The 21,590-nt window shown below is 35.4% G+C and overlaps 1 protein-coding gene across 1 annotated transcript in view; it reads left to right on the top strand.

The window, feature by feature from the left end:
* Window positions 1–230: 230 nt before the first annotated feature.
* Adgrv1 (adhesion G protein-coupled receptor V1) overlaps window positions 231–21,590 on the top strand; it is a 440,726-nt gene continuing 419,366 nt past the window's right edge. The window contains exons 1-10 of the mRNA XM_090331049.1: window positions 231–413; window positions 2,631–2,780; window positions 4,133–4,228; window positions 6,696–6,800; window positions 8,661–8,774; window positions 10,184–10,749; window positions 11,443–11,713; window positions 12,157–12,486; window positions 15,955–16,131; window positions 21,011–21,234. Coding sequence (XP_090187175.1) covers window positions 231–413; window positions 2,631–2,780; window positions 4,133–4,228; window positions 6,696–6,800; window positions 8,661–8,774; window positions 10,184–10,749; window positions 11,443–11,713; window positions 12,157–12,486; window positions 15,955–16,131; window positions 21,011–21,234 — 2,216 coding nt within the window. The remainder of the gene's footprint in view (window positions 414–2,630; window positions 2,781–4,132; window positions 4,229–6,695; window positions 6,801–8,660; window positions 8,775–10,183; window positions 10,750–11,442; window positions 11,714–12,156; window positions 12,487–15,954; window positions 16,132–21,010; window positions 21,235–21,590) is intronic.

Raw genomic sequence — 21,590 nt, 5'->3', positions numbered from 1 at the left:
GCAGAAGATTTAAAACTAAGTACAAATAGAGAAAGGAGAACCTGAAGAAAGGATTATGATTTCAGTGAATGTTCTGTCACCCCACTTTGGAGTCGGTTAGTTTCATGGTTTATGTATTTATTTCTTAGTTGTTTACAGTCTTTACTCTCCACTCTATGTGCACAGTATGGAGGAAAATTAAAATGAGAATTCACTGGAAAGTTTTATCCTTTTTTTTTTATCTTCTAGGGATGGCCTTTGCATCTTTATCAGTAAATCTTCTTTCTGCTTTCCTCATCCCTTTCGTACTTGGAGAAACAGAAATAAGGTTTGCTGGACAAACAGAATTTGTTGTTAATGAAACAAGCACAACAGTTATTCGTCTTGTCATTGAAAGAATAGGAGAGCCAGCCAATGTTACTGCAATTGTATCGGTAAGAAATTGTGCCTGTGGAAATACATATGAGTTTTTTTTTTTAGTTTCAAAGGCAAGAATGTTTTCTGTTAAAAAAAAGTCCTGAATCTAGTTTCGCTATGATTTATGGAGAACACTGTTCTCAAATCTCTTGTAGGTTCACACAGTATTCCAAAGTAGTCATATTTTTGACAACTCTGTTAGCTCTTTTGTGGAAAAAATTGAATACATTAAGTGAATTAAAAGTTAGAGTTTGTTAAACTTTTGATCGATCTACTCTGTGTTGGTTTTAAACAGGATTTGAACTCAGAGCATTGAGGGTGCTTGCTCTTCTCACTTGCTCATAGCTAGTACCCAACTATTTGAGCCATATATCCAGTCTGGCTTTTTTTTCTGTTGAATTGTAGATGGGGTCTCACAGACTTCTTTTCCCAGGCTATTTGCAAGTTGCTATCATCTATTTGGTGTCTTGAGTAGCTAGGATTATAAGCAGGATTCTCTGGTACCTGGTGAAATATTGCTATATTTGAAACTCAAAATACTTGAAGTTTTCTTTTCAAGAATATTTTTTAAGAAATAGATTAAATTATCATCCTAAGAAATATTGTAAAATAGAAAAATAAGAACTCATTCCAATGTTGTAATTTTGTATATTGATTTTAGTTTTTATGTATGACATATGTTTTCACTGTTTTAGGTTTACATTATGTTCGACAATTATCAAATGTAATTTTGTTTGTGTTGTAGCAGTTTTTTTACGTTGCTATATTTTTTCACTTTTCTTGGTAATATCATTCTACATTAATCATTCCTTAGTCTTTTTTTCACATTAATTGTTCCTTAGCTCTTTTTCTTTCCAGTATTCACTGTTCTGAATGATAGTACATGAGAATGTTTATGTAAGACTCTGTGCTTATTTTACTACATTTTGGGTTAACTAATGATTTTCACAAGTTGGATTGTTATATTTTTCTTCTTGCCTTAGTGACTTTTTGTAAGGCTTCCTAAAGAGACCATGATATTGTCTAAATTAAAGTATGTGTTTGAGTTTTCCAACACCCTTACCAGTGTATTTTGATTTCTCAAGTATTTAGAACTTAATTTATGTGGGCCGGAAGTTTGGCCTAGTGGTTAAAGTGCTTGCCTAGCATGCATGAAGACCTGGGTTCGATTCCTTGGTACCACATATGTAGAAAAAAGCCGGAAGTGGTGCTGAGGCTCAAGTGGTAGAGCTCTAGCCTTGAGAAAGTCCAAGTACAGTGCTCAGGCCCTGAGCTCAAGCCCAGGACTGGCAAAAAAAAAAAAGAACTTAATTTATGTTCATAAATTAGAGCTGGAACTTGACCAAAATTTCTCTAAAAATTTCCCTAAAAAGTCCTCCATTTTTATTTGTATAAAATTATTTTTCTCTGCTGATTATACTTCATTGTTAGCTCTCTAGTAAAGAAAGATCTTATTTGAATTTACACAATAAAGTGTTCTTTCATAATTTTGTAATTTTTATTCGCTGGAGAATTTATTATATGGATTTTATAGCACAAGACCTTAAGATGTTAAAGAAAGGTTTATAGTAAGAAATTAGTTTGAGATGTTAAAAAACTATGTCTTTTTTGGAGTTGCAGTGCTAAATACAACTTTAGGTTCAAAGTTTTGGTGAATATCTTTTTTTGAAACCGATTGGGGAAATGTGGGTTTTCCTGACAGTATTTTTTTGGCAGAGTACTTATACATTTTTTTTTCTTCAAATCATTTTTTTTGCCAGTCCTGGGGCTTGAACTCAGGACCTGAGCACTGTCTTTCTCAAGGCTAGAGCTCTACCACTTGAGCCACAAAACCACTTCCAGTTTTCTCTATGTATGTGGCACAGAGGAATCAAACTTGGGTATTTGTACATGCTAAGCAAGCACTCTACCTTAGGCCAAACTCCTGGCCCAAATCGTCTTCTTGTTAGGCCTATAGTAATCCACTCCTGATCAATTAAGAGTCAGAGTGAAAATTCAGAGCACTTCTTTCCTACCTAATTATTAGTTTTCTGTGCAAGTTTATCATTTTCCATAATAGAAGGGGTAAATGTTTTTGCAGAGAGCCATTTATGTCTATAAATCCTTTTCTAAGAAGATATGTTTTTTTTTTTTTACTGTCAATGTCAGTGCCATCCTCTTTTTGATTGTACCAGTTAGCATTAGGATCACTTCTAGTTCAGCGCTGAGTATGATTTATATTCTGCATTTGCTAGCTGCATGGGGAAGACACAGGAGATTTTTTTGACACATATGCTGCGACATTCATACCTGCTGGAGAAACAAATAGGACAGTGTACATAGCGGTCTGCGATGATGATCTACCAGAACCTGATGAAACTTTCATCTTCCACTTGACCTTGCAAGTGAGTTTTTCTCCCCCTTTCCCCTTAAGCATATAAACATCCAACAGCAACTGGAAAAATCTACATACTTGAAAGAGGCCAATTAAGGCAATGCAGTGGATTTTAGCTAAGCCAGAAATGAAAATCTCTTTGGTAATCTCACTGTATGGTTATTCTTCCTATCAGTCCTGTTGAGACCTGACAGCGGAGGATTCGTTCAACTTACTTAGGAATTGCCATGACAGACACTCCAAGAAAACACACACACACACACACACACACACACACACACACACACACACACACACCCTCGCCTTCCCTTTGGCTTTTTGTTCTTTTAGCTCTTCTCTAAATACCAGATTCATGAAGAATGATTATAACTTCCAAGTTCTTAGATAAAGGATACAAAAACAAGCATGAAAATCGAAAGGCTCTGTGACTCAGAACACATTCTGAGACCAACCTAGGGGTGGGAGTGGGGGGCTTGTGGGTGAGGAACTTGACCAGCCTAATAGAAGTAGCTTTATGGCTTGCTTTGTTAGGTTAAGCAATGACTTATAACACTGTTTTATTTTATTTTGTATTGAACTTTGCAAGTTTATTTTTTTCCAAAATAGGTTTGTCAGTATGATTAATATTTTGTAAAATTGTTACTTGAAATGCTTAGACTTTGATGTTGTAAATGACACTTTAAAATTGCTCCTTCATGTTGCTCTGTGTATAAATAGAAATGTAGAAAACTCCAGATTTTAAAAGAAAATTTATTTAATATTTTATCTCTGAGTTCTGATCATAGAATAGTAAGATATACTGCTTTCTATCAGTATAAAAAAAGATCACATTTGAATAAAATGCTGTACTGCATGTTTAATTCTACTCAATATGCAATGACCTCATAACTTATAATACAGTATTAGTAGCTAGTGATTACTTAAAATTATGCTATTAGACCTCATTAATTGTGGTTAATGGTTTATAAACTATTTTTTAATTTTTCATTTGGGATTGAATTTGAATCCCTTTTCTTACTGTGTATGTTAAAAGTATATTTATATACTCTTTATTTTTTATTTTTGGCAGTCCTGGGGCCTAAACTCAGGGACTGAGCACTGTCCCTGGGCTTTCTCAAGGCTAGAGCTCTACCACTTGAGTCACAGCACCACTTTTGGCCTTTTGTATGTATGTGGTACCGAGGAATTGAACCCAGGTATCTGTGCATGCTAGGCAAGCACTCTACCACTAGGCCAAACTCCCAGCCCCTATATTTGTATTTTATTCATGTGCTAAATAATTACTTAAAGACATAAATCATTCTATCAAAATCATTATTTTTCTTCTAACAGTTTTTAATTTTATTTTTAATGTCCATCTAGAAACCTTCAGTGAATGTGACGCTTGGATGGCCAAGGACTGTTACCGTGACAGTATTATCAAATGACAATGCATTTGGGATAATTTCATTTATTATGGTATGGTCACAAAGTGTTAATTCCAGTAGTTGCTAGACAGTTGTTTGTAAAATTTTGAAGTTATTTTCCATGATGGTGCCACTCTGTTTTTGATATTTTAAACACACATTGCATCAACATTTACTTTCCACTTATTCTACCTGATTGTTTTTGCAAGTTGAGCATTTGATGAGGTCCCAGTCATCTCACAGTCTCTGGCTGATGATTTCACGTGATTCCCATAGTATCTGGAATACCTGGTCTGTAATGGATATATGTCTTCAGTGCCTTTTGCTGATTTTCCCAAATGTCACTTTGAGGCAGCCTGGTCTATCAGCCTCTTCTGAATGTTTAGAGTGACTCTGAGATGAGAAAACATGTTGAAAATAGACTGGGGAAAAATCTACAATAAACCTAAATAGCAAACATTACAGATCTGCAAGATTCTGTAGTTAATTCTCACTCATATCTTTTTGTCACTGCACCCATCAGGGAGATTACTTCCCTTCAGTTTTGCTCTATAGTTCCCCTTCAGTCCTATGCTTCTAGCGAATCCCACGTTCTGAGGGTTTTACTATTGGAAACAAATCCCTCAAGGCAAATCCCTTTCTGAGAAAAATGGTCTCCAGTTCTTGAACTGGAACAAACTTATCTCTTTTGCAACTGTGTTTGGTTATTAAGATTAAGGTCAATAATGTTATAAGCAGTATTAGTAAGATGCAGTATCATACTTCTGAGGTTTTTAGTTTTCAATTTAGATCACTACTATGGTTAATTGAATTGTGTGCCTTTTATTTTTAAGTAGTCTGTGAAATAAGCTGGGCTATTGACATATGGGATTGTCATGTTTATATTATCTTCATTAATAAAAATATCATCTAACTCCAATGTAGTGATATTTGATAATTTAAATGATATCATTTATAAACAATAATTATTGCTATTTCAATAAGAGGGATTGTTATGGAGATGGATGACCAAATTGCTTCTCTTCATACTTCTTTCCCTCTAAATTTACTTCCACTTTTCCACTTCTGGATTACTGATGTTTTATTGGTATATATAAATTGTGCATAGAAAGAGATCTCATGATGACAATGCCATGCATGAAGACAATGCATTTTATTTTATTCATACTCCGTTGGTCTAATTCTTACCCCTTCTTCCTCCTTCTTTTCCACTTCCACCTTTCTAGTAGTTTCCTTTTTACACTCATGACTTTGATTATTTGGTTTGTTTGGTTTCATTTCTCCTTACCTTCCATAAAGGAGAAAAAAACATAATTTTTTTTGAGGAATTGGTTTATTTCACTTTACATGGTTGTCTCCATCTAGTTCCATCCTTTTTTCAGTAAATGACAGACTTTCATTTTTCTTAATGGCACAGTAAAAGTCCATCATGTATAAATACCACAATTTTCTACAAAAGTTGCCTTTTTATTTTCTTTTGTCAAATGGGACATTATCAACTTCAGCTCCTGAGAATGAATCCTAGTTGGTCTCAGTGATGCCTGGTGGTATCTGAAATGCACAAACTCGGTCCCTTAAAGTTAAACAAAATAATTATTGAGCTTACAGTAGGTGTTTAATAAGCTGGCCATGATTTTCAGCCCTGATGATAATTATCTTGATAATGAACATGACAAAGATGGTAATGTTAACAGCTAAATTTTGTTGAGTCCTTAAAATATATCAGGTACTGGAATGAGCCCTGACAGAAGTTATCTCATGGAAATCTCATCCTTATAGACAGTATTTCTGAGTATTTATGGCTAGAGACATTGGCAATATTGCCCTGTGAGATGGCACTGCTGCATATATGCATGGCCCTGCTTCTTCCTTCTTCTTTCTCCTCTGCTCTGAGTTTCACCAGTCAAGCTAGAATGTTTTATATGTGTTTGTTTTATCTCTTCTGTCAATGATCATGTCCTGGCAATTATTAGCATTTGTCTATTTTTCAGCGGTAAACTGCCCATGACAAGGGAACAGTTTGGGGGAACAAGCTGGTCCCAGTGGAGGCTTCACACATTTCTGGGAACTGATAGGTTCTTTGAGCATTTTAATGTGTTTCCTTTTAGCTAGGTAACCTTCAAGATAAAAGAGAGCAGCAGATAGTGGTGGTAGACAAAACAAGAATTTACATCTTTTACATGGCTAGTTTTTGTTTCGTATACACTGTTTTTTTTATATAAATTACAAATTTGATCAGTTATATTTAACTAATGCTAGAAATGGCACTTTTTTTGTTTTGCTTGCAGTTTCAGGCTGGTATTGAAATCACAGTGTAGCTCAGGTGGGCCTCTTAAATTCTTGTCTCGCCGACTCTGTATCCTGGAATTAGAGGTGTGTGCTACCACTTCTAACAGAAATACCACATTTTTATTCTGTACTATGAGTTGGTTTGCCTGTGGAATTGTAACATTTCTTAGGAAACAGCTTTCACCTCCTATATCTGGTTGATCAAGGCATGATTCTGCTCTTCTCAACAGCCTACGCTAGTCACAGTGAGTGAACACCGGGGCAGAAATGAGTCTGTGCCTCTTATTCTCATCAGGGAAAAGGGGACGTATGGAATGGTCACTGTGACTTTTGAGGTAAGTTTATGTAGAAATCATTTTAGATAACACTTTAGAATCCATACTAGGTGGCTGTAATTTTGTAAGTCAGAGATGTTTATATTGGCAGCAAAATATTGAATGGTAATAAAATAAAAATAGATAATTTTTCACAGTAAAAATGTTTTGTGTGCTGCTTCTGTATATGAAGTTTACATGGCACAAATTATTTTAGCTATGATGAAATGATAACTCACAAAAGAGAATAATAATGTTAGTTCTATTACATTTATAGAACCAGTATTTTCAAGGGCACACATTAAAAACACCCATGGACTTTTTTAGGCTTGTTGAACAGTATTTAACATATGTTCAGTCCTCTATTTTTTCTAAGATTGGAATGATAATATTAATAGGAGTTATCTTCATGATAGGGCTCCATGGGTGTTATGATTTTTATATAAATATGACAGTTTCTTAGATCATACTATAACCAAGCATTTTACTGCTTATTGATTGATCACTGCATTACTAAACTGATATTCTGTAGATTCACATTTAAAGATTCAATTAATTTTTATGCCTTGCCCATTTGGCAATATGGTCAGATATGCTATTTTCAACTTACGATAAACACTCAAAAGTTCTGATGCCAGCTTCTATCTTAAATACTAGGTGTAATTGCAATAGAGCAGATGCTTGGAGTTGTCTAACATAATTCTGTCGAAACAGACTTGTATTTGTATCCATGAATATGTAGGTCTATGCCTTCTGAATTATATATAAGCATAAGATCACATTGGTAATAATTTCTGAAGTACGTTGTAAATTCTCCATAGGAAGCTGTAAGCAGTTCTTCATATGATGAAAAACAGTGAGGGGCAGGATGCATAGGGGAGGGTTGAGTGAGGGTGTTGAAAGGGCTGAAATTGATCAAGATATATTGTGCTCACAAACTGCATTGTTAACTGGGAACTCCTTTGTACAGGTACTTAAAAAGAAAAAGAAAAAAAAAGAATATATAGTTAGATGATAAAGTTTTGATGATACTTCTTAATAAGTACAGATAGAAAATATATAGAAAGAGTAAACTATGCAAGTTACACTATTTTCAGTTTATCTAAGATGTTATTTCATTAGATCCACATCACATTAATTGGTATAAGTAACTATAGACAGCATTTGGGGAACATTTTATTTTTTCATATATGTGATATATGTGCCTTCCACTGATAATTGATTGGTACATGCAAAAACATCCTCCACAGAATTCAGTGTCCTTTGTGGTTTTTCTCCCTGACCACACACATGAGATTTGTTAACCTGTGATATGCATTCAGTGTTCCTCATGTGTTTCTGCCCTGTTTCCATAGATCCATGTGGCTGGAGTGTGCTTTTTCCACTGTTATGTGCTTAGAACCCAAAAGATATCAGGTATAGACTGAAGTAAATATTTTCTTAAGTGAGTGAATACATGTTCTCCTTCAGTCTGTGAAAGTAAAATTCTTCTGTTCACCACACAGATGAGGAAAACTCTGTACAGCATTGTTTAATAACTTGCCAACGCCACCCAGCCTGTGGTGGAATGGGTATTTCATTTCATTTTCTAAGGAAATTTACTAGTCTTCAATATTCTTCTTATAAAGTATTTCTAGAGCCTCCTCAGGTTGACTAGACTGAGACAAATACAGAAATCTTAGAAGCTGCATAGTTTAAAGCAAGTAGAGCCAAGATATATAGTTATATTATAGACCCTGTTAACTAGAAGAATGGATTTACCATAGGATTGTATAATATCTGCAAAACATCTTTCCACATACTTCAGAATTTTGTTAACCAGCATCACCATGATGCTTTCTAATGCTTTTGTGATCAATCATGCTGTGTATTTCTTTGCAGATAGAGGATGGCCCTAATGCCCCGGAAGAAGACTTAAGTCCAGTTAGAGGAAATATCACATTTCCACCTGGCAGAGCAACAGTTGTTTATAACTTGACCATTCTTGATGATGAGGTAGGACAATGCTGAGCACTGAGGAAACAAGGATTGCATGCTATACAAGTTTTAGGGAGCCTTATGTCAAGTATTAAGTTAAATGTGCATACCCTTTTGTAAAGTGCACCTATTAAACTTCATCTATGAATGCCTGACTCCTTGGGGAGAGAGCTTATGAATATTGAGCTATTTGGGGATATCATTTTTTTTGAGTTAGGTTATTTATTTTTTAAGATAGAGTCTCTTCCAGCTTATTGTGTGGATTTCTTGCCATAAAAATGCTAGAAACCTACATTAGGAAAATTATTGTTATTATAAAGGTCATGTACAATCACATAAGTTAGGTAAAGAGTACTTTCTTTTTATCTTTCTTGGGGATATCATTTTTAATACATAGCTTGTTATGGTGGATATGATAGCTGGAATTATTGATAATACTAAGTATCATATTCTGGAGGGCTACAAATACTTGCTCATTTGAGATTTGAGAGCGTTGAAAGTTTATAATTTTGGGAAAATAATTAATAATACATTTTAGTTGTAAAATGATAAGACCTCAATTAAATCAAACTTTTTATCTTTTGCAACAAATAGGCTTACTTTGTAATATTGCTACTGATGGGGAAAGTGATTTTTTTTTAAACTTTCATTTTTTTAATAGAATTGGTAAATTTTAAGAAAAGTTTGAGCAGCACAGTAGAGAGGTACAGTAGCACAATAGCACAGAGGTAAAGGTTGAGTAGCAAGTAGAGATTCTGACAGCTGGTTCTCCAAAGAAGCAGGATGTATATTTTGGAAAACATATGACTCATATCATATTATTTGATACCTGAGTTAGAAAATGTTTAAGGAGATGAAAACAATGTTAAATGGGAACATTTATGTGATGTTCACTATATTGTTGAGATCCTTAAATTATTAGACTTGTTCCAGTACTTAGAATTAACTCAGTGCCCTGTGTTCTTCTCACTCTGTTTTCTTGTCCACAACTGATACTCTACCACTTGAGTCATGCCTCTAGTCCAATTTTTTGCTGGTTAATTAGCAAGGAAGTCTCACAGATTTTTCTGTAAGAAAAGCCATCAGCTTCTAGCCCTGTTACCAGACTTTGGATACCATATCTGCCCTATCAACTTGATAACAATTATAATTTATGGCCATTTATGGTATGCAATCTTTGTAGTTACCTAAATTCTCATTGAAAGATATTTTTTTAAAAAGTTTGAAAGACATAACTGTGTTTCATTAATTTATCATGCCATTGCTTTATGAATATTTTGGTAAATGGATACTAAAAGAGCTTCTCTCTAATTTTTCCCTTTTTTTGTTATAACTGCATAATTGCATTGAAACATAGTTCCTTCTGGTGCTTTCAATTTTATAATTTGGCTATTGATGTTTTGCTGTGATTTCTACTTGTTCCATAGGTGCCAGAAAATGATGAGACTTTTTCAATTCAACTAAAAAGGGTAGAAGGAGGAGCAGAGATTAACACCTCTAAGAATTCAGTTGAGATCATCATCAAGAAAAATGATAGCCCTGTGAGGTTCATTCAGAATGTCTATTTGGTACCAGAGGAAAACCATATACTCTCTGTTCCAGTGGCTCGTGGAAAGGATAACAATGGAAATCTGGTTGGATCTGATGAATATGAGGTTTCAATCAGATACACAGTTCTCACTGGGAATTCAACAGTACATGCTCAGCAAAATTTGGACTTCATTGATCTTCAGCCAAACACAACCATTGTTTTCCCACCTTTTATTTATGAAGCACATCTGCAATTTCAAATAGTGGATGACCTCATACCAGAGATCGCGGAGTCATTTCACATTATGTTACTAAAGGATACCTTGCAGGGGGATGCTGTGCTAATAGTCCCTCATAGTGTCCAAGTTATCATCAAGCCAAATGATAAACCTTATGGAGTACTCTCATTCAACAGTCTTTTGTTTGAAAAGCCAATTATAATTAATGAAGACACAACATCGAGGTATGATTTACTATCAAACAGTTGCTATAACTGTTTTAATGTGCATTACTATGTGTATTTGTGTGTGTGTATTCATGTATGTATACTGTCATACTAGGGTTTGAAATCAGGCCTTTGTGCTTGCTAGACAGGCAGTATATCACTGATGCATACATCCCCAGCCATTTTTACTTAATTGTTTTTCAAATATGACTTTATACTTACGATTAGTCAAGTCTGTATCACAATTTTATTTCCATCCTATGTTGCTGGGATAAGAGGCATGTACCACCATGCTCCGATTTTATTGGTTCAGAGGTAGACATTGCTTATGTTTTGCCTAGGCTGACCTTGGACCATAATCTTCCCAAATCTCAATCTCCATTTCCTACACTGTTACGATGACAGGTGTGATCCATCATTCCTAGCCATCTCACTTAATTTTGGACCCAATGCATGTGTCATTTTCTTTATCATTGCTTCACTGCTTTCTTTTTATTTTACATTTGATGTAAGTAGACAGATGAATTCTCAGAATTCTCATGATAATAATGGTTTCATAAGACAGTATCATTTTTCTACTCCTTTAAATTAAAAAAAAAACTTGCTAGATTTCACCACTTTCTCATGTCTAACTTGATACTGGGGAAGCCTTTCCAGGAAAGATGGAAAGTATGATGTGACAATATACGTTTTTTTTTAAATCAATTCTAGATTTGAAGAGATCACAGTGGTTCGAAATGGTGGCACCCACGGCAACGTGTCTGTGAACTGGGTGCTGATACGGAACAGCAGTGATCCCACACCAGTGACAGCAGATATCACACCCAGCTCCGGGCTTCTCGAGTTTGCACAAGGGCAGATGCTGGCATCCATTCCTCTTGCCATTGTTCAAGATGAGCTCTCAGAGGAGGCTGAAGCTTTCCTGCTTAAAGTTCTGCCTCATACAATACAAGGGGGTGCAGAAGTGAGCGAGCCAGCCGAGGTAGAGTTCGATAGGCTCCAGTATTTTTATTCTATGGAAAGCCAAATCATGTGATCACAAAAATCTTAAGTTTTGGTTAGTTTAAGAGGACAGGAAGAAAACTGAACACTGTTTCTTCTGCATTTATTTCTTCCCCTTTTCTTTTATTTTCTTGTCTTCTCTAGTACTGGGTATGAAATCTGGGGCTTTGTTTATGTCATGCACATGCTCTAACACTGAACTGTAACCCCAGCTCTAAACTTTTACTGTGACAATGTTCAAAACTTGACAACATGGGAAACTTTTCAACTCTATTTTTGCTTCACCTTTTACTCACTCACAAGAAGCAAACACTTTAGACATGCTATATAAATAAATATTTAAAATTAAAATAGCTTGGAATGCAGAATTTGACGTCAGGTAGAAGAATTCTGAGCTCTAATATTTTCATTCTTTATTTGCAGCTTTTGTTCTACCTTCAGGATAGTGATGATGTTTATGGCCTCATAACATTTTTTCCTATGGAAAACCAGAAGATTGAAAGCAGTCCTGGGGAACGCTATTTGTCGTTGAGTTTTACAAGAATAGGCGGAACCAAAGGAGACGTGAGGATGCTTTATTCTGCACTGTACATTCCCACAGGAGCTGTGGACCCCTTGCGAGCGAAAGATGGCATCTTAAATACATCTAGAACAAATTACCTCATTTTCCCAGAACGTAAAACTCAAATTGCTACAAAATTACCAATAAGAAATAATGCATTCCTTCAAAATGGGGCCCACTTCCTAGTACAGGTACAACCATTAAAATAATCTCAGTTTTCGTTAAATTGCAAGTATACATACCTCTCTGAAAGTTAATTGACCATTATGATACTCTCATTTGTATTTCAGATTTTCTTTGTTACTTAAAGTTGTTTAAGACAGACAAAGCCTGCTTCAAAAGTGGGCAATGCTGAGTAAGATATAAGTTATCCTAAAATCAGCAACCAAAGCAGGTGTTATTGAAAGTTCATCAGACATGAAATGCAAAATAGACTAGTGGATAGCAGAATGGGGTAGTTTAACAGCCTGTTAGAGGATAGAGCTGGAATTGCTGTGAATTGATTAGAGAAAATGTAATTTAAGAATGTGGTATTTCATTACTATGTAACTGTAACCGCTCTGTACATCACCTTTATAATAAAATTTAAATTTAAAAAATTGAGATATTTCAGAAATAAAAATACAATATGAATAGTTTAAAAATCTTCTATTATATTGCTTCTAATATTGGGGATTAACTCAGGGTCTCACACTTACTAGGCAAAGACTATACAGACAATTTAGCTCTCATCTCTTTCCCTTCTTTTAGGTTCCCAGATGACTTCTGGTAACTTTGACCAAGCTTGTTTGATAACTCTTGAAAACTAAGGAAATACTTGAAGAAAAATGTAGTATCTGATTTTTTTTTTGCCGATCTAGACTTTCAGGTTGAAAATCAATAGCCCTATAATGCAGATAGCTCATATATTACTTGCTTATCCCTGACAAAATTCCTTGAGGTTAAAATAACTGTAAACTGGAAGACTGGTTGGATGAGAAGGTTTTATAGCTTGTGTAATCCAAAATAGACGAGCAAGTCAAGAAGGAGAGGCCCTAGGTTGGCTGGGAATCTGAATGAAACTGAACAGTAAGATAGGACTCTCAGTTAAATACTTCTGTTGCAGATACAACTGTTATTAGGTAGAGGCTATTAATGTGTTGTCCTAAAAAAGACTATGTGAAAACAAATTCTTTATGAATGAAAAGGAAACTTTGTTTGAGTAGTGTCTCAGACCACAAAGGGTCATGGCTTAGGAAATGAGCCAGGTTGGTGTAAAATTGCCATTCCCTATTAGATCATTTCATAATCTTCAATATCATTTCTTAGTATTTCTCTAAAACATTACTTTGGGAATTATTTCTGTAAGTTTTTTTGATGAAATAACTAAAATGGTTTCTTTTTTTCTTGGTACATTTTGAATAAAAAAAAAATCTGCTGAGGCTGATCATGGTGGCTCACGCCTGTAATTGTAGCTACTTAGAAGGCTGAGATCTGAGGATCTTGGTTCAAAGCCAGCCCAGGCACTAAAGAATGTGAGGCTCTTATCTCCAGTTAATCACTAGAATAGGACAAGTAGGGCTGTGGCTCAGGAGTAGGGTGGTAGTTTTGAGCTGAAGAGTTCAGGGACAGGACCCAGGCCCAGAGTGCAAGCCCCATGAACTCCCCCCCCCCCCGCAAAAATATCTACTGAACTCTACTCCTTGATGTTTGAGAGAATATTAATAGTTTATAGATTATATCCATCCACAGATACTTATACATGTGGCCAATGCATTTTAGAAACATCTTTGCCTTTAAGCAAGGCATAAATCTAGATTTTAGGTCCCATTCAAATCTGTTTTATTTATTCTTTGTACTATTTCATGAGACAAATATACATATATGTATATATACATTCCTCTCTAGAAAAAAAGAAAACTTGGCCGGATGTGGTGGGTCACACCTGTAATCCTAGCTACTTAGGATAAAGGTTCAAAGCCAGCCTGGACACTAAAGGACCTGAGACACTTATCTCCAGTTATCCTCTAGAAAATGGGAAGTGGGGCTTGGCTCAAGGGTAGGGCAATAGCCTTGAGCTAAAGAGCTCAGTTTGTCATAATCAGTAGAAACCTTGGGCTCTACTAGCAGAGATCTGCAATAGAGCAAAATCTTGATACATAAGGCCATATAGAATGAAGCTAATTGAAAGGACTTCCAGGATATTGAAACAAAAGCCATATAACGAATGATTGTTGTCCTTAATGTACTATGTTATCTCTCATCTCCTTTGCTGTCCCTTGGGTATCTCATATTGTTACAGTACCTCACTCTGTTATCTGATATATTGAATTTATTTGTATTTGGTTATTTGAAATTTGATAGGGAAGGGGGGAAAACCAAGACGGGGCGGGGGGGTGGTGAGGGGAAGGGTAAAGGGTACCAAGACATGTGAAAGGATATCAATGTATGTGAATTAATGCACCTTCTATCTGGCAAATATCATGTAACCCTTTTATTAATTACAATAAAAAATATAAAAAATAAAATAAATATCTTCTCATTAAAAAAAATCAAAAAAAAATAAAATAAAGAGCTCAAGGACAGCACCCAGGCAGAGTTCAAGCCCCATGACCCACAAAAAAGGAAGAAAGAAAGAAAGAAAGAAAATAAAAAAGAAAACTTATGTGATTTTGACTATATATCCTTGCATTTTATTTACTTTTAAAAGTAAATGAAATAATCTAAAGATTTACATGTTTTAGTTTTCTTGGTTTGGTATACATATCCATTCTGTTTTTTATATCCATATCTGTTTTTCACAGTCCTCCAGTGCTTCTCACTTCCTTCAGTTCTGAAACAAACACTGTGGATTAATAAACTGTTTTGGACAGTGTTAGAATATGTGAAATGTGAAGGTTGGGGACATGTGAAATTTGTAATAAAGTTCTAAGCTTAATAAGAGTAGCAGTAGGAGTTCAGAGAAAAGCAGAAGGAAGACGATTGGAAAACTCAAGGAAAGCTTCATGAAACTTGAGGGAAATTTACCTGATTTAAAGGGTTAAGTGCCTTTTATATTTGTGAGATGGTGATGGGGAACTGGGTCAACATTCTAAATGAGAATACCCCAGTGTAAACATTACGCTGTCCACCTTAATTATAGACATATGATGTTTATCCCTTCATTTCCCTTTTTAACATAATGATGCATTAAATTAGAATTGAAGTGCTGAATGATCTTCTGATACTAGATAACATCTGGCAGAAGAGAGGAGTGGATAAGTGGATGAGAGATAAAAGGTGTGAAGAATTCTTTAGGTTTGTTTTAAAAAGATTATGACACAGATGGGATTTATGTGATCTTAGAAAAGCTGGGAGTGAGGTGACATGGAATAGATATGATTTCTGTCTGGATAGTAAGTATCTGCGTGACATTTATGTAATATGGAGTGATGTTAGCTATTAGAACCAATAGAAAGGCCCATTGAACATCTTCCCTGGCCTCTCCTTCCTCTCCACCCTGCCATATTCTCTCCTGCTCCTTCTTCCTCTCTATTCTCTTTCCTTCCCTTTGCAGTGCAGTGATTGAACTCAGTGTCTCACCCTTGTTAGGAAAGTATTCTACCTACTGTTTGTGATATGCTGCCAGTACAAGGTTTTTTTGTTAATTTAAACTTCTATCCTGTCTTTGTTTATTATAGTTGGAAACTGCAGTGTTGGTGAACATATTTCCCCCAGTCCCATCTATAAGTCCCAGATTTGGAAAAATTCGAAATATTACTTTATTAGTTACTCCAGACATTGCAAATGGAGAAATTGGCTTTATTAGCAACCTTCCAATCATTTTACATGAACCAGAAGATTCTGCTGCTGAAATGGTAAGAAGGTTCTTTCTTATTGACCTGGCCTCATGAATTTGAAGTAATATATAGATGTATTCTCTCTCTCTCTCTCTCTCTCTCTCTCTCTCTCTCTCTCTCTCTCTCTCTCTCTCTCTCTCTCTCTCTCATCTCTATCATCATCATCATCATCTACAGAGAGTGAGTGAGTAAGAGAGAGAGAGCACTAGCTAGCCTAGTTAAAAGTTCTTGAAATCTTTAATATTTAATATAGGCCAAGTTATGGAACCACAGATTCCCATCAATGAATATTCCACATATCTGCCTCAGAGAGGACTGAGAAGGCAGACACTATCCTGTATTTGTTGTTGTAGGTGACAGTGGTGGTTAATGCTGAATGTTAAGATTTTTTTAGCCTATGTAAAGTGTTGCATCCACAGGCACATGAAAGCATTTCACACACGGAGGAGCTTCTCTCCTGTCTCTCACCAGCCACCCGTGCCTCACTCCTCATTCGGCTTATTTCAAATTTTGCTGATTTTCTTCTACTTAGGGACAGCTCTGTCCTTATAAACTACAGTCTGATCTAGGCCATCTCCAGCTTCTTCAAACTTAAATTTGATTTGAACAAAATTGAAATTTAGGTCAGGAATAAAGAGAATTGATTTTCTTATTAAAGCCAATGTCAGAATAAGTTATGGCAATTTCTTATTTGTGGGTTAGAAACTGACTGTGGGCAGCGAAACTTTACTTTTCAAGATGGGTTTATATTTTCCATAATTTAAAAAATATAGCTTCCTTCTGTCATCTAAGAGGCATTTTAGTTTGTTATTGAACAGTGGATCACTTTCACTAGTTTGTCATATAAAAACTTAAATCTGGATTTCATCCTTACCCCTGAGTGATATTCATGTTTGTGCTTGAATTGCTCCCTCTGTAGGAAAGAGAACAGTAACAATAGGAGTGTCTGATTTTTCTAATAACCTATATGTGGCATGGACTGTGCCCGTTCCCACAAGTGACAGGTGACAGAGGTGCCAGCCACTGTTAGGTTTTAGATAATTCTTCTTCCCTAAGAATCTTATTTTTTCAGTGGTGTGAGGTTTTGACCATTGCTAGCCAAAGTAGCAGTAATGTGTATATATATTATATATAAATTGTATAGTATAATAAAATATAATACATAATATACATTGTATAATTTATGTATATAAATTATATATACTTTACACACAAATGCATAGATAGTAAAATAAAAACTAATGTATATTATTTGTATATACATTATATACATGCAGTATATATGCTGCATATACTATTTATATATACTGTTACATATATTACTGTTACTTATATATACTTTTATATATATTACCATTACTTTAGCTATGTATTTATATGATATTATGTGCTATTTCATATATTATATAATAATATATACTATTATATGCTACATTTTATTATATAGTGTGTAATTAATATTTAATACTATTAATGTTAATGTTATATGGCATATATTATACATACATATAATAAATGATATAAGAATATTATATCATGTCATATATGTTATAGTTTGTATTATGTATATATTTTTATTGTAATTAATAGAAGTGTTACATGATATTTGCCAGATAGAAGGTGCATTAATTCACATATATTGATACCATTTCACATGTCTTGGTCCCCATTACCCTCCCCAAACCTCCACCCCTCATCTTGTTTTCCCCCCTTCCCTATCCAATTTCAAATAACCAAATACAAATAAATGCAATATATCAGATAACAAAGTGAGATACTGTAACAATATGAGTTAACCAAGGGACAGCAAAAGAGATGAGAGATAACATAGTACATTAAGGACAACAATCATTGATTATATGGCTTTTGTTTCAATATCCTGGAGGTCTTTTCAATTAGCTTCATACTATATGGCCTTATGTATCAAGGTTTTGCTCTAATGCAGATCTCTGTTAGTAGAGCCCAAGGTTTCTACTGATTATGACAAATGAGGGAAACCATTGGGCCTAAGTTCCTTTGAGTCTGGCTTACTTCACTTAATATGATTTTTTCTAAGACTTTCCATTTCCTAACAAATGGGGCAATGTCATTTTTTCTGACAGCAGCACAGAATTCCATTGTGTACAAATACCATATCTTGTTGATCCACTCATCAACTGAGGGACATCTAGGTTGGTTCCATATTTTTGCTATGGTGAATAATGCTGCAATGAACATTGTTGTGGTAGTGGATTTAGTATGCCCTCGTTTCTAGATGTTTGGGTAAATGCCAAGTAGTGGAATTACTGGGTCATAGGGGAGCTCTATGTTTAGCCTTTTGAGGCACTGCCATACTGCTTTCCATAGTGGTTGAATGAGTTTGCACTCCCACCAACAGTGTAGTAGTGATCCCTCCTGGCCACATCCCCTCCAGCATCTGTTGTTATTCGTTTGCCTGATCCTGGCCATTCTAACCGGAGTGAGGTGGAATCTTAGAGTTGTTTTGATTTGCATTTCTTTTATGACCAGAGATGTTGAGCATTTCTTCATGTGTCTATAGGCCATTTTTGTTTCTTCTTCAGGGAAGACTCTCTTTAAGTCTTTGGCCCATTTTTTAAAGGGATGGTTGTTACTTTGGAGATTAGTTCTGGATTGATTCAATTTTTTGAGCTGTTGATATATTTTAGATATGAGGCCTTTGTACGTTGTTTGGTTGGTGAAGATCTTCTCCCACTCTGTAGGCTTCCTAATTAGTTTACTAGCTATGTCCTTTGCCATACAAAAGCTCTGCAGTTTAATACAGTCCCACTTATCCATCCTTTCTCTGATTTGCTGTGATTCTTGGTCCTTATTAAGAAAGTTTCGACCTGTGCCAAGGAGGCCTAGTGTATCTCCTATTCCTTCTTGTAAAATTTTCAGTGTGTCAGCTTTTACCTCGAGGTCTTTGATCCATTTGGAGTTAATTCTAGTGCAGGGTGACAAAGAAGGATCCAACTTTAGTTTTCTGCAGGTGCTTAACCAGTTCTGCGAGATCCAACACCCCTTTATGTTAAAAGCTCTGGAGAAACTAGGAATCCATGGAACATTCCTCAATATAATAAAGGCTGTGTATGACAAACCCACTGCTAGTATTATACTTAATGGTGAAAAGCTAAAGCCATTCCCTCTAAAATCAGGAACGAGACAAGGATGGCCACTCTCTCCACTCCTCTTTAACATAGTATTAGAATTCCTAGCCAGTGCAATAAGGCAAGAAGCAAGCATAAAGGGGATCCAAATAGGGAAAGAGGAAGTAAAACTTTCCCTCTTTGCAGATGGCATGACTCTGTATTTAAAGAATTCTATAGACTTCACTCCCAAGTTCCTTGAGCTGATTCAAAACTTTGGAAGGGTAGCAGGCTATGAAATTAACCCTCAAAAATCAACTGCCTTCCTCTACGCCAACAGTGAGAGGAATGAGGCAACAATCAGGAAAGCAACTCCTTTTGCAATAGCTTCAAAGAAAATAAAGTACCTAGGAATTGCCTTAACTAAGAATGTAAAGGACCTTTTTGATGAAAACTTTAAAACCCTGAAAAAAAGAAATTAAAGCAGAACTGAGGAAATAGAAAAACCTCCCATGCTCCTGGATTGGAAGAATCAACATTGTGAAAATGACAATCTTGCCAAGGGCTATCTACAAATTCAACGCAATACCCATCAATATCCCAATGTCATTCTTTAAAGAAATAGAAGAGGCAATCCAAAATTTCACTTGGAATAATAAAAGACCCTGTATAGCAAAAACACTTCTTAGCAGAAAGAACAGCACCGGAGGAATTTCAATTCCAAACTTTAGACTCTATTACAGAGCTATAATTATCAAAACATCTTGCTACTGGCACAAGAACAGCCCTGAAGACCAATGAAATAGAACTGAGGACCCAGATATTAAACCACAGACCTATAGCCACCTAAACTTTGACAAGGGAGCCAAAAAAATAGAATTATAGTTTGTATTTTAAAACTGAGTTATGTTAAAAAGCAAAAGATACAAGATGATATCTGTCTTAGGAACATAGAAAAATATCACCTATATCATTATATTCTGTGTATTTTTTAAAAAGAGTTCATGATGGTCTATAGGATGACTCATTATTGTGCTGGTTAGTAGCACTTTCTCACATTGCTTTCTATCATTTCTAGTTTTAATGATAAAAATTGATTCCCCATCATATGTTCTTTAGCAAGTTTGTTCTACATTCTTCATGATTCTTCAGCTTTTAATGCCTTTGCCTTTTTATTAAGACAAATCCTAGTTAGATATGGATTTTTTCCTGGTTCTGGTCATTGTTCCTTTGCCACTCTGTGCTCAAGGCTACCACTCAAGCCACAGAGTTATTTCTGGCTTTTTCTGAGTGGTTTATTGGAGATAAGACTATTGGGCTGTCTTTGAACCATGATCCTGAGATATCAACCTCCTGAGTAGCTAGGATTTCAGGCATGATCCACTGATGCCTGCCTAGATTTCTCTTTTCTTCTTTTTGTATTGATAATTGAAATCATGGCTTTGTGTTTGCTAGGCAAACAAATGACTTGAGTGATAAATCCATCCTGTTAGATTTTTACTGTTCTTTTTTCTTTTAAATTTTATTTTATTGTCAGGGCAATGTATACAGGGGTTACAGTTACCCACGTAAGGTAGTGAGTACATTTCTTGTCAAACATGACACTTTTGCCGAGACTGGTCTTGAAGGACAATCCTATCTTTGTCTCCCAAGTGTTAGTATTAGAGGCAAGTAACACCACACTGTTTTAATAGTTTATAATAGTTACTTCATATAGAGCCTACATATTCACACGTATGTGAGGAATGGAAAGCTTAACATATATTATAGTAGAACTTGTTTTTTGTTTTTTGTTTTGTCTTTTCCATCAGGTGCACGTTCCCTTACATCGGGATGGGACTGATGGCCAAGCTGTTGTCTACTGGAGTTTGAAGCCCTCTGACTTGAATTCAAAAGTGGTGACTGTGGATGATTTGGGTCCCTTCAATGGCTCAGTTGTGTTTTTATCTGGGCAAAGTGATACAACCATCAACATTACTGTCAAAGGTGATGACATACCGGAAATGAATGAAACCCTCACACTTTCTCTAGACAGGTAATAGCCCACTCACACAACACTTAGAGGTGTGTGTGTGTGTGTGTGTGTGTGTGTGTGTGTGAGCGTATGTTCTCTGGATAGCCTCAATTTTCATTTTGTTCATGTCTCCATTTTAAGTATTGCTATTTGTGTGAAGAAGCATTGACTAGAGGATTTTTGGCAAATATGAAAGAAACCTGATGCAAAGCCATTTTGGTTCTTTATGAAAAGCAATAGGCATTAGTAATATACTTGGATTGTTAAGTTTGTTTTTCAGTAGGGGAGTAGCTTAGAGCTTTTTCAAGTAATAAAGCACTGGTCTTTAATAATGAATAAAACAATTTTTCTTTTCTTTTCTTTTCTTTTTTGCCAGT

This window comes from Megascapheus bottae, chromosome 4 (assembly GCF_031878675.1).
Source record: "Megascapheus bottae isolate mThoBot1 chromosome 4, mThoBot2.hap1, whole genome shotgun sequence".
NCBI classification, from domain to species: Eukaryota; Metazoa; Chordata; class Mammalia; order Rodentia; family Geomyidae; genus Megascapheus; species Megascapheus bottae.
Note: the sequence above shows the minus strand (reverse complement) of the source record. Positions and strands in the feature narration are given on the sequence as shown.